This window comes from Lissotriton helveticus, chromosome 5_1, assembly GCF_964261635.1.
Source record: "Lissotriton helveticus chromosome 5_1, aLisHel1.1, whole genome shotgun sequence".
Lineage (NCBI taxonomy): Eukaryota > Metazoa > Chordata > Amphibia > Caudata > Salamandridae > Lissotriton > Lissotriton helveticus.
Window position 1 is genome coordinate 499,141,359 of NC_136065.1, and position 12,771 is coordinate 499,154,129.

Here is a 12,771-nt window from a genome sequence, read left to right on the forward strand (position 1 = left end):
GACCTGCTTTTACTTCAAATGGCAACTCCAACTCTTTCAATGCATCTTTCTTTAAAGGAAGGTTTTCTAATTCAACAGCACCTGCAAGAAAAAAATTATGTTGAATTATAAAGCTATGAAGTAATGTTGATAAGCATAAAAGTCTTAAACGTATAATAAATAGACAGTAATAATGTGTTACTTTTGAGACCTTCGCCATGTTGCCTCAGTCTGTATTATGCAAAATAAGGCTGGAAGCACCAAGGTTTAGGTGCATTGCAATGATATGGAAAAAGCACATGGGCCTAAAGGCTGATGCACAGTACTGTCATTCGTGCTCTTCTGGCAGAAATCTGCAGGGCAGATGTTTTCTACAGGATCACACAGCTGGTACGCTAGACATTACCCACAATTAACAATTCCTTTAAAGAGGGAGCAGGTTGATGATATTGCATGGATTCCAAGGTCATCCTCAGGTCCAGACTTCTTTTTTGAAGCACACTCCTCAATATACTACTACTTGTTATTTATTTGACACAGTGTTAGAAATGAGATTCCTGGTTGGCTAACATATGCAGCCAGGCCAGACAGGAACCACCACTCTAGTCAGGGTAAGCTAGATATACACTAATAAATAACCTGTGCTCACCCTCTGGTAGCTTGATACAGAGCAGTCAGGCATATCTAAAGGGGCAATGTGTAAAGTATTTGTGCAAACCCCCCCCCCCCACACACACACACAGTAACACAATGAATACACCACAAAACTACTCGACACAGGTTTAGAAAAATACATTATTATATTCGGAATGAAACAAGACCAAAATGACAAAACTCCAATGGAAAGAAGTTGAGATACTGAATTTAAAAGGAATAAATGCAGTAAAGCACTTAGAAGCAAGTAGCACTAAAAAAAGGTTACTTTAGGTCGTGCTGGACTGGGGCAAAGTCAAAGTTCGGACTGATCCCATGGTGGAGCGCTGGCCGGCTACCGCACCCACCCAGGCCCCAGTGAACAAAGCACCTTTCTTGGTCGCAAACAGCGAGATGCATCGATCTTCTCCATGCAGTGAAGGCTATGCGTCAGTTCCAAAGACGGGTGCCGGCATCGAGTGATGCGTAGGAATATGCCACGCAGTCGAGGGAATGCATCGATTTCACCAAGCTGCAGCGGCGATGCTACGCTGTCAGATACGCCAATCTCTGAAGGCAAATGCGCTGGTTCCGTTCTGCCGAATTTTTACCCGCAACCAGGTTGGTGCGCTGGTTCAGCAGCACACAGACAGGAGATGCGTCAAATTCTGTGTTACAAGTATCTGGACCACTTCTAGTAAGCCAAGAGCAGGGGTACAGACTTTGATATCCCTGAGTCTCAAGTAACAGGAGGCAAGCCAACAAGCCCTTGGAGATCACTTGGAGTGAAAGCAGAGACCAGCTCTCCTTCAGAAGAGTCAGAGAGCAGCAGGGCATCACACAGAAAAGCAGGCCTTCCAGCTCAGCAGTCCACTTGAGTCCTTTAAGCAGCACAGCAGTTCTGCTGGCAGAGCTTCAGTTACAAGTCCAGTAGTGTCTGATTTTAGGGGGCCAGGGACCCGGTCCTTATACACAAAAGTGACTTTGATGAGAATGGGGGTGACTTCAAAGCAGCTCTCTGAAGTGCACAAGTATTCCTTTCAACCCAGTCCTGTCTGTGAGGCTATCTGTGGGAGGTAATCAAACCTTTGTTTGGGGACAGAAAAATGCCTTTTCAGGTGAACTGTTAGGCCCTCCCTTCCATCCTGCCCAGGCAAGGCCATCAGAATGCAGATGTATGTAGATGGGCACTCCTACTTCTTTCTGATCTGGAATTACAGCTTTAAAAGGAACTAAAGAATTCCCAATGCTAGACTACTAGAGGAGCAGCCCTCACAGTAGCGAAAAACGAAATAGGCTGTTTATCACTACCAGGACATATAAAACATAATGGTAAATGTCCTACCTTTTACTTACATAGCACCCTGTCCTAGGGTTACTTAGGGCCTACCTTAGGGTGCCTTATAGGTAATGAAAGGGGAGTTAGTTTAAGGCTTGGCAAGTAGTTTTAAAGGCCAAGTAGAAGTGGCAGTAAACTGTAAACACAGGCACTGAGGTGTCAAGTCTGAGATAGTTTTGAAAGGCTACTTATGTGGGTGGCACAATTAGTGCTGCAGTCCAGCATTGACTTCCAGGCCCTGGGTATATGTTATATCACTTTACAAGGGACTTACTAGTAAAATAAATATGCCAATCATGTATACACCAATGTCACCGTGTTTAGGGAAGAAGCGCATACACTTTAGCACTGGTTAGCAGTGTTAAAGTGCTCAGAGTCCTAAAGCTAACAAAAAGAATCAGGAAAAACAGGAGGTAAAGGGCAAAAAGTCTGGGAAAGACCACCCTAAGGAAGACAGGTTTAACACACAGTTTATAGTCTCCCTAAGCACTCTGGTGGTGTTAAATGTTTACAGTCGAATATTGCTGAACTGAGGGGGAGGGTAGGAGAAGTAAGCTGCCAAAAACCTAAATATGTTTTCTGAGCTGCTATTACGCTTTCTTTTTCTGGCAGGTAGGAAACCGAGTAAAGAAACAACCTACTGGCACCTGCACTCTAAAAAGATAAGAATACTCTTGTCATAAAGCAAGAAATTCCCATTAGAAAAGTTAGAGTGCTTACCGAGCATTCAACTGCAAAAATTCAAGAAAACTACTTGTGGATTTACTACTAATGTGTGATTCTTACATGACCTCTCTTTAGTGACTTATAACCTTGTTTCTAACATGTGACCTCAGTATGCTTATGAACTCTTTTTAAACTATTTTAGCTACCATTACGACAGTGTGCCTAAATTTCAAGCATACGCAGTATACAACCGAGAACTGTTTACAAATTCCTGCTTATAACTTTTTCCCAAACCAGTAATTCTTGTGAGAGCCAGTAAAACATTTTTCAGTCACTCACAGCCATTAAGAGACGAGAAGTGAAAATGGAATTACAAATTAAAAATCAGGCAGCTAGTATGTCCCTAACTGGCAGAACTTTTGAAACCTTATTGAACACACAAAGGATTCTGAACTACAGAGTTACGCATTTTTCCAGTAATAGATCCCTCAACCAAATGACTATTCTGTAGGTAAGGGAGCAGTACCGTGTAAATCAAGTGTGCAATTCGATGACATCCGAGAAAGGTGGATAGCACAGAAATGCATAGACAGATAATAAAATGTTAACCAATAAGCAGTCTACATATGTGATAATAGTGACTGATGATCGTAACATAGACTTTGCAATATTGGCACATGTGTGTTTCTAAAGAACAACAGTGAAGGTAGCCCTGAATGAGGGATGTGAGAATAGACAAAAGAATTATATTATTTATGGAAATGTTATGCGTTAATGTGTATATATCCATTTACCCTTTCTGCAACACTAAATTAATAAACGAGTTTCTGAACTAAAATAGTTGCGTGCATGCATAAACCATGCATAAGGATTACATCGATGGAGACTAAGATGAGATATTCTCTAGAATATGATAGGTTGGGAATTGTGATGGAATTACTGTTTAGAGACATTAGGAGTTGATAAGTTTTGAACGATTGCGTGAACAAGGGTTGTTGTTCATTTACAGTGTAATAGAGAACCCCCTTCAACTGGCAGTGTGGGGTTCTCCTTGTTTAGGGATTGAGACCACAGAAAATGAAGCCTGCCTCACATCCTTTCATTTGCTTCTTCTGAAGCAAAGGCCCAAGTTTAATGTATTATGTAGTGCACAAAGAAAACACATCATGAAAAATGTTGTATGTACATGCAGAATCTTGTTACAAATTATGTTCCTCAAAAGATCTGAGTAAGCCCAAATATTTAAAAATATCACTTGAAGTCCAGGGCCGTTGCACCTGGAATGAACATGAGTCTGTCTTAAGAGGTCAATCAAATATATTGAATTTTAAAAAATACATTAAAGAACTACGTTTATATAGATACCTCAACATAGCACTGTTTCCACAGAACCACATGCTTAAAAAAAAAAACAGAACTTAATCCTAATTAAACCATCTCAATCTACACTTCTTTGGTCTTCCCAGGTGTCCTCCCAGACTATCCATGTATAATGCATCTTACTGAGCTAATAACATGTATGTGGATGCTGGGACTTTATTTATCTAGGATGGCTTTACCACCACCTAATGATCTGAATGACCTCAGGATGACATTTTAGCGCTACAGAACGCTCCTTAAATAAATTAAATAAGTTAGAATGATTTGAGATCCTTAACAATTATTTTTCAATGTGTTACTACTGTGTTGTATCTCATCAATGGCGAGTTTAGCCAAGTTCTCGGTTACAGCTAACCCAGAACCCAATCTGTTAATTTGCTTTCTTCCTAAAGAAGCATATTCTTATTTGTGACTTTAACCAGTTGGACTATAGTACAAAGAGATTGCACAATTAATGAAAAACAAGCAGAGTCAGGCTTGAGCAGAGGTTTGGAAGGCGGCCTGATACGCCCAGCACCAAAGCTCTGAAGCCGGAAGATTGGAGGTCCTGGCAATTTGCGATTTGGCAATTTGCGCCCCGATTAGAGACAATCTGAGAGATATCTGTTGACAGTGGTCAGTCAGTAGGGGAGCAGGTGGAATTCATTAAGGGAGGACCAGTCCTCAGCTGCATAAGTGGCGTTAGCTGCCTGAGTCAAGGTGTGAATACCGGGCAAGGACATGGCTGGGCTAGATGCAAGTGCAGCTTGTGATTACGGTCCCCTAATCTTTGATCCTCCCCTCTTCCACATTCCTCGTTTTGCATACTACGGATCAGATAATGGAGCAATTTCAATGCAAATTGGTGACGTACTTTTGCAATTCAGAAAGTGGGGCAGCAAGCGGAGGCAGTGGAGACTGCGGTGGTAACGTGTTGCAGTATGTACGGCCACACTGCTTTACGGGTGAGCTGGGGGATAAGACCCCGGCCCTATTTTGAGAAAGGAAAGAAAAGAGGTGTCTGAGGAGTAGCGATTTCCTGGTCCCCCGCTGGAGCCGTGGTGATTCCTGCAGCGAAAGCCTTGAATTAGCAATCAGATGCCAGGAAACATCAGGAAAGACCAGCAGAGCCTAGTAGACACCGTATGGCATGAAGGAGCGATGAATGGGGAGTCTAATCCAGTGCGATATAGCACGTAGAATCCACATGTGTGCAGAGCATTGGTCCCTGCTACAGATTTCTAAAACGGGCAAGTAAACTTTGGAAGAAATTCTAAGGTTACTCAGTTACTCACTAGTTGGGATTGCACATGCCTACCAGGAAATTGAATCTTGTGGTCGCCCTGACACCTCCCATCACCTCCCCTTTAACCGCCTGGTGTAGCAGGCCCCCAACCATTTTTCTAGTGTGCTCTGGATAAGATGACACAGAAGAAACTGCGCTCTGGGAGTATAATCGTGTCAAATCATTCATTGCAGGTAAAAAAACAATTCCTCGTAATAAAATATCCCAGTTGCAACACTTTAAATATTTTCCAGAAATTTTCGATTTCTTCACTAAGGTGAATACATAAGTCACAGAAGCCGTAGGCTCCCCTCTAGTTTTTGTTAGCTCTTCGGGTCAATTAAATCATCACTCAAACTGAGCATGAATATAAGCAACCCATTGATGGTTAATAAACAAGAATGAAGGGGGGGGGGGGCGTTCTGCTTTATTATGGCTATCCTCCGGTAAGGAGGAGAAGGTGGGGAGAATGAAGGAATCTATTCCTGCTCCAGTCTCACCGGCACAGGATATTGCCCAAGGAAAAGACCTAGGGGGAAGCCCTGCTTAAGTGTCTCCAAAGCCCTTCTTTCCAACAGGAGGTGGTTTCATCTGACCTAAGGAAGATGGAGTACTTTACATTGCCGGATAAAGAGGTGGTTATGAGAAATCCATTGGGGTGGAGGTTCTCTTAAAGTTCCCCATCACAGCTCCAGGAGTAGGCCTGGGGCTACTTCCTCAATGCTCAAATACTTGTCCGTCTTTGCCCATATTATATAGCAGCACTACCACTATGGGGGAATGTATAGATTGTGAAATATTCATCTTATCTAGTCTACAGTGGAAGCCGGAGCCCCCTAATCTTAGTGGGGGAGACGTGCCATCAGTGGCATTACTTTGTATTGAGAAAGTCTTATCTGCTATTTTATCCCTCTTGGGAAAATCAGTGTCAAACTCAGACCATGCATTGATTATATTGTACTCAATACTAACGGGGATTCAAAATCTCACTTCACCTGGAATTGCTAGAACGCACCCACAAAATGTTAAGGTATTGAAATAAAATGCAACAGACGCTCAATTTGAGGTCAGTAATGCTGCTGTTCAAGTGGGCAAATCTGGTATGGTAGAGGCCTCCACAAGCATGGCAGGCTCCAACAACTTTAAGTCAATGTATGAGCAAGTATACTGCCTAAAATCATTATTCGAGGAGCCTAAGCGAAAGGTTCCATCAAAGCCGGTGGCAATGCCTTCAGCTATATCTATGGATGCTCTCGACCTATCAAATGGTGAACAAAATGCGAGTGTAATCCAAAAAGACCCCCAAGAAAAAAGCAAAAGAAAGGGAGATACAAGAAGAAAAGGCGCATTACGAAACGAAATGCGAAAAAAAATTGATTTGAGAATGTGCATGCTGTGGACAATTCTGAGCCCCGTCCGTTATTGTCTCCTTTATTTCGGCCAATATCCTGACCATGGGACTTAACACTGTCTACAGTCAAAGTCAAGCTGCTAAACCATAGGTGGACATGACTAAAGTTTCTGTTGATATCCATAAATCTTAACGTTGCAGGCCAATCGGCTGGTGTCTCATGATGCTTTGTGATTTTCATCTAGGGTCCAGCCAGGTGCCTGGGAAAATATACAGTGTCTAGATTCTACAAATATTGATCATGATGCACTAGCAAGTCAAGAAGTGGCTTCTAAAGCACGGTTGGAAAATAAGAATGTTCAACATGGAGATCTGTCTATCCAAAAGGTCCCTTAAGAGAACTATGGCAATATGGTCCCTTATACATCGTCAGTTTCACGGCAGGGAGAATCAGCTTGGATAGACCCGATGCCTTCAAGTTTTCTAAATCATGGTTCAAATGTTTTTGTCCCACGAGCGAATCAACCCGTTTTTTGGGAAAGATTGTTATTGTTCAATTAGTGGTTGTCTGGAACCTGAAATTAAAATGAATACATTTGACATTGTTACATTGTTTGACAATGAAATGTATCCTTTAAATAGAAGCTCAATAAGCAAAAAGTAGTGATATTGAACATGTGTATATATAAATTCATCAGCCTCTGACCCTAGTTCAATAATTACCTTTGGGTCAATGATTATTGTGAATCTAATAATGCAACATTGTGATTACTTCCTCAAGAGAGGTACTGATGTCATTCCTGCTGAGCAGGGAACATAATTAGATTTCAAGAAGTCGAAGGTGTCTGGTTAGAATAAGAATGGTGAATTGATGTTTAGAAGACTAGGACAGAAAGGCTAGGTTTTCTACTGCTGGACTCGCTTAGAATGTATGAATGTGTGTTTTTGAATGGGCGAATCCTGAATGATACGCTTCATCTTTTACCTTTTATTCTTCTCATGGCCAGTCCTTGATTGACTGCGTGATTGTTTCATATCAGACGTATGGAGCATGATCCAATTTAAATATGCAGTCATATATAGACTGCATGATTATTGTATTTTGAGCATGAATGCTGAATTAACAATGGAGGACTCCAAGCCATGATTTGCTTGAGGGGTGATGTAGCATATAATAAATAGAATGACATACATTCTGGGTCTCTGGCGCATAATGGCTCTAGGTTTTAAACTTCTGGAGGTTACCAATGGTGCAGAGGAGATAGCAGGTATGGATTAAACAATCTGCTATGAAATTTTCCCCCAATTTGGCGGGTAAAGGAGAAAATTCAGAGTAACATAAAAGATTAAGCAGAATTTCAAGGCAGTAAACCGGGAAATAAATCAGCTGATAAGGAAACAATTTGCCGCCTTCTTTATTCCCAGACAAGGTGAAATGTATCGACTTAAATGGAAGAGAAGGCCCTAGATTGGAGAAGGCAGCCTACAATAAATGGATTAATTTGAGAGAAACAGCAGCTTCAAACGATCTTAGAAAATACTGGCTCTTAGTCGCACTGTATTGCGATCCAAAATGAATGCACAAGCAATTCCCATCCCTGATGCTGACTGGACAAATTATCTTTCCAATATTTACGCTGTTAATCCCAGGGCCAGTGACGCTCTGGATCTTAGAGAAGACACAGATTTGTCTGAGCTGCATGGGTCCCCCTCAGTCCAGGAGATTGAGAGTTTTATTAAGAGTGCCAGAGCATTGTGGGCAAAGGGCCGGATGAAATCCCGATCTTTATAATTAAACAGGAGGATACACTTTGGGCAGCTTTCGTGCCCATTATTTGATTACTGTTATCACTCAGGAAATATCCCCCCCAGTTTGGAAAGGTAGAGTTATCATGCCACTATATGAAAAGGGTCTATAATCCTCCCGAGCAAGCTACAGGCAAATAGCATTATTAGATGCAGTAGGCAAACTGTTTGCTAAAAGTATATTAATCCCACTTCACAATGGGCAACACAAAATAACAATAGTACATTAGACAACATCACAGTACTACCAGTAATTATAGAAAATCCCAGTCACAGGGCATGTCAGGGTACACAACCCTTATTGTCTTCTACTCTGCATTCGAATGAAGTGATCGTTGGACGCTGTGGAGAAAGTTATTTCAATCTGGTATCCCTTCTCATTTGTTGAGGCTAGTCGTAGTGCTTCATTCGTCAACATGGAGTCAAGTACTGATGGGTGGGAGCTGTGATTTATCTCAAAAAAGTCTGATGCATAATGGCCTGACACAAGGCTGCCTCTTGGTGCTTTTGTTATTTTTCTTTTTAAATTAATGATCTCCCGCGGAAGGTAGGAAAGGTAAAGGGGGATACACCAAAAGTTGACAATATGGACATTTGTTGTCCTCTTTATATGGACGACGTTGTCTTGATGGATTTAACCCCTGTTGATCTTCAAAGGTGCCATGGCGCACTGGAACATTCTGCAGAGGAACACTACTTAAAAATAAACATCTCAAGAAAGGAAGGCCCTGACTTTTCGAAAGATGGGCCCTAAATCGGGGAGGGTGGGGATTAATTGGTTCCTAGTGCATGAAAAGATGGAGAACGCCCAACTTCAACCTTATTTAGGTAAAATCTTCTACAATAATTCTGGAGAATACGATCATGTAAAACACTGTTTATGTAAGGTCATATCGCAAGTTAGCGCTATAAACCGATTATCCGAAAGTTGTGGCAGAAGTCATTTTGGCCATTTATTATCAGTCAGGGTTAAAATTTCTCCTTCCTTAAATTATGCTTGCGAGGTTCTGGATTTTAGGTATTGAAGCTTTTTTATATAAAGGACGTATCTTGCATCAGATCTGCAATCTGAACTCCATGGCAGCGTCGCATGTTCGACATCTGGAGTTTGGAGTACGGACAACTTTTGTCACAGTCCTAGCAGCAGTTCTGAGGTGGGGAAACTGCCAGTTTAGTGGGTAAGCGGGGTCATTACGTGCCACCTTGAGATAGGACATGCTCATTTTAGGAAAATAATGCATTCTTCTGTTCCTTTTCAAAGGCTAAGGAAATTTTGGGGATACATTATGTTAGTGGTTTTCCAATCTCTAAAACCTTTCTAAAAAGTTATCCAAAAAAATCTTCCTTCAAAATAAGTTTGAACTGGGTTAAGCTGTTATGCAGATGCCATGACAGAAAAGTGGTTATACAAGATAGCTGTTTGTGGGGGGAAAAAAGAACCTTATCTTATTTGGAATATCCCACATTGTGTTAGGAGAACAATGTTACTGCTGAGATTAAGCTGGTTACTGCTGCAAATAGTAATAGGCACTTGGGACGCTGACCCTAAGGGAGAGAGATATTGTGATTTATGTAACCTTCATGTACAAGATTTAAATCACGAAATGTTTGCATGAAGTTCTTTGCACTTTACACGTCATCATTTTTTAAGACCAGTATTTTTAAAATACAATGTGCAATCGGCTCGCAAATACTTGTTTTCTCCTCCTAATGAAATGACATGTGCCAATGTTTTAAAAAACGTGTTTCAATGTTTTTTAAATTTGTATTGATCATTTGCCTGGCATTGCTTTACTGAAAATTGATTTTGGTATGTATAATTGCACTTTGCACGTCGTCATTTTTCCTTAAGGAAAAGATGTATTGTGATTGATATAACCTCCATATACAACATCTAAAACATGTAATTTTTCAATGTCCTTCTTTGCACTGTGTGCATTGGCACCTTTAGATCAGTGTGTTTAAACTATCACGTACAATCAGCACGCCAATGTTTTTTCTTTCCTCCTAAAGTAATGGTATGTGCCGAACTTAACTTTTCCAATGCTCTTTTAATTTGTATCGATTTTCCTGGTATTGTTTCTATGAAATTTTGTATGTTGGAATTTTTTATTGCACTTTGCATGTTATTACTTTCTAACACCGGTCTTTTCAAAATCCTTTGTATAATCAGTACATAATACTTTAAAATTCTGTGTGTGTGTGTGTGTATGTATATATATATATATATATATATATATATATATATATACATATATATATATATTACCTACTGGCGGTCGCCAGTAGGTATATATAGTTAGGATTTTTTCTCTATGAGATTTTTGAAAATTCTATGTCTAATAACTTTGGCGTTTGTGGACGGAATTGGCTGAAATTTTCAGGAAAATGGCACATTTTGTTTCTGAGCAGCCCTTGAAAATTTGGGGGGGGTTCGTCAAGGGGGGGCCGAGAAAAAAGGGGGGTCCCAAAACGTGTTTTTAACATTGAGTTTTCCATAGGGCAGTTGGCCTCACTTTTAGCCCGAACGGCTGAATGGATTTGCACGAAACTTGGCAAAATTGTAGGGACTGGTAGCCCGATGTGCCTTTGCTAGGTCTCAATATATGTGCTCCAGTGGATTTTGAGAAATTAACGTTCAAAAAAAGATATATATCTGTAACAGCGGACCGGGCAGCGCTCCGGTTCGCGGACTTTTCGCGGTACGGAGCTTTGTGAAGCGAAGCTGATTGGTTCTCCGGCGTCTGTGAACATTCCAAACAGTCCGTAGCGGCCGCCATCTTGTCTCTCGGTAGGATCAAGAGACAAGAGGAGGCCAAAGCGAAGGGGCAAATGACCATAAGGGGGCATAGTAGATCCTCGCTGACCCCCTAGGTTTGATGTGGAGGTTTTAAAAGGGCCCCGCGGGGCAAAAAAAAAAAATAATAATAATAATCGAACGGCTGAATGGATTTGCACGAAACTTGGTAAAATATTAGGGACTGGTAGCCCGATGTGCCTTTGCTAGGTCACAATATATGTGCTCCAGTGGATTTTGAGAAATTAACGTTCAAAAAAAGATATATATCTGTAACAGCGCTCCGCTTCGCGTAACGGAGGTTTGCGAAGCTGATTGGTTCTCCGGCGTCTGTAAACATTGCAAACAGTCCGTAGCGGCCGCCATCTTGTCTCTCGGTAGGATCGAGAGACAAGAGGAGGCCAAAGCGAAGGGGCAAAGGACCATAAGGGGGCATAGTAGATCCTCCTTGACCTCTTAGGTTTGATGTGGAGGTTTTAAAAGGGCCCCGCGGGGCAAAAAAAAAAAATAATAATAATAATCGAACGGCTGAATGGATTTGCACGAAACTTGGCAAAATTGTAGGGACTGGTAGCTCGATGTGCATTTGCTAGGTCTCAATATATGTGCTTCAGTGGATTTTGAGAAATTAACGTTCAAAAACAAGATATATATCTGTAACAGCGCTCCGCTTCGCGGAGATAAAATTATATCTGTATTACCTAGCTGTTGCTAACACCAGTTAGCGACGGCTAGTAGGAGATAGCGACCATCTTGGGCCCCACTTTGCATGTGAGTGATATTTATCACTAATGACATGCAAAGTGGGCATGCCAAGATGTTAGCGACTGGAAACAGTCGCTAACATCGCTATCTCCTATTATCAACTTTTGGAAATATTCGCGATAAGCGCGAATATCTCCAAAAGCTAGCACCTGCCCTGAGCAGTTCTTAGCCATGTTATCCAATGGGAGGTGGATAACATGGCTAAGAGCATTAGCTCGGTAATGCATGAATATCGCTGAGTTTTCAGCGATATTAATGCATTGCGGTCGGTTTTTATCGTATTTGCGATAAACCTTGATAATAGCAAGGTTTATCTGCGATAATTTCTGACGATGCTTAGCGGTAAAAAAATCGTTGCTAAGCATCATTAGGGATAAATATCGCTTAACTTTGGTAATATGCCCCAACGTCTGTTAACGTTCGATTCGAAGGAAATCAGGAAGTGTTGAAAAACATTGTCTGCGCCATCTTGTCTTTTTTTAAATGCCACACTTTTGTCGTGCACGGCAGTCATTTTAGATGCCTTGACCAGACCCCCTCTGTGCACGCTGTCGATCCTTAGCATGGCTCCCCACCCTCGCAAGCATCTCCCCCAGGCAGTGGTCACCCCCGCTCTCTGTCTTATGCATGGGTAATAAACCTCCCCCCATCTGCGCTGCTCTTCCCTGAGAATCACACCCTGTGCCCGCCCGACACCTCCCTTTCGCCCTATTCACTACCGCACCCTCTGACACTCCTTTTCCTCTGTGTCCGATTGTCCAGGCCGGTCCTAGGGTATCAGCTAGCCCTGC

At 41.7% G+C, this 12,771-nt stretch overlaps 1 protein-coding gene across 1 annotated transcript in view; it reads right to left on the bottom strand.

The window, feature by feature from the left end:
• The window catches only part of LOC144752502 (intermembrane lipid transfer protein VPS13D-like), a 189,641-nt gene that overhangs the window by 140,644 nt on the left and 36,226 nt on the right, over positions 1–12,771 (bottom strand). The window contains exon 3 of the mRNA XM_078640411.1: positions 4–81. Coding sequence (XP_078496537.1) covers positions 4–81 — 78 coding nt within the window. The remainder of the gene's footprint in view (positions 1–3; positions 82–12,771) is intronic.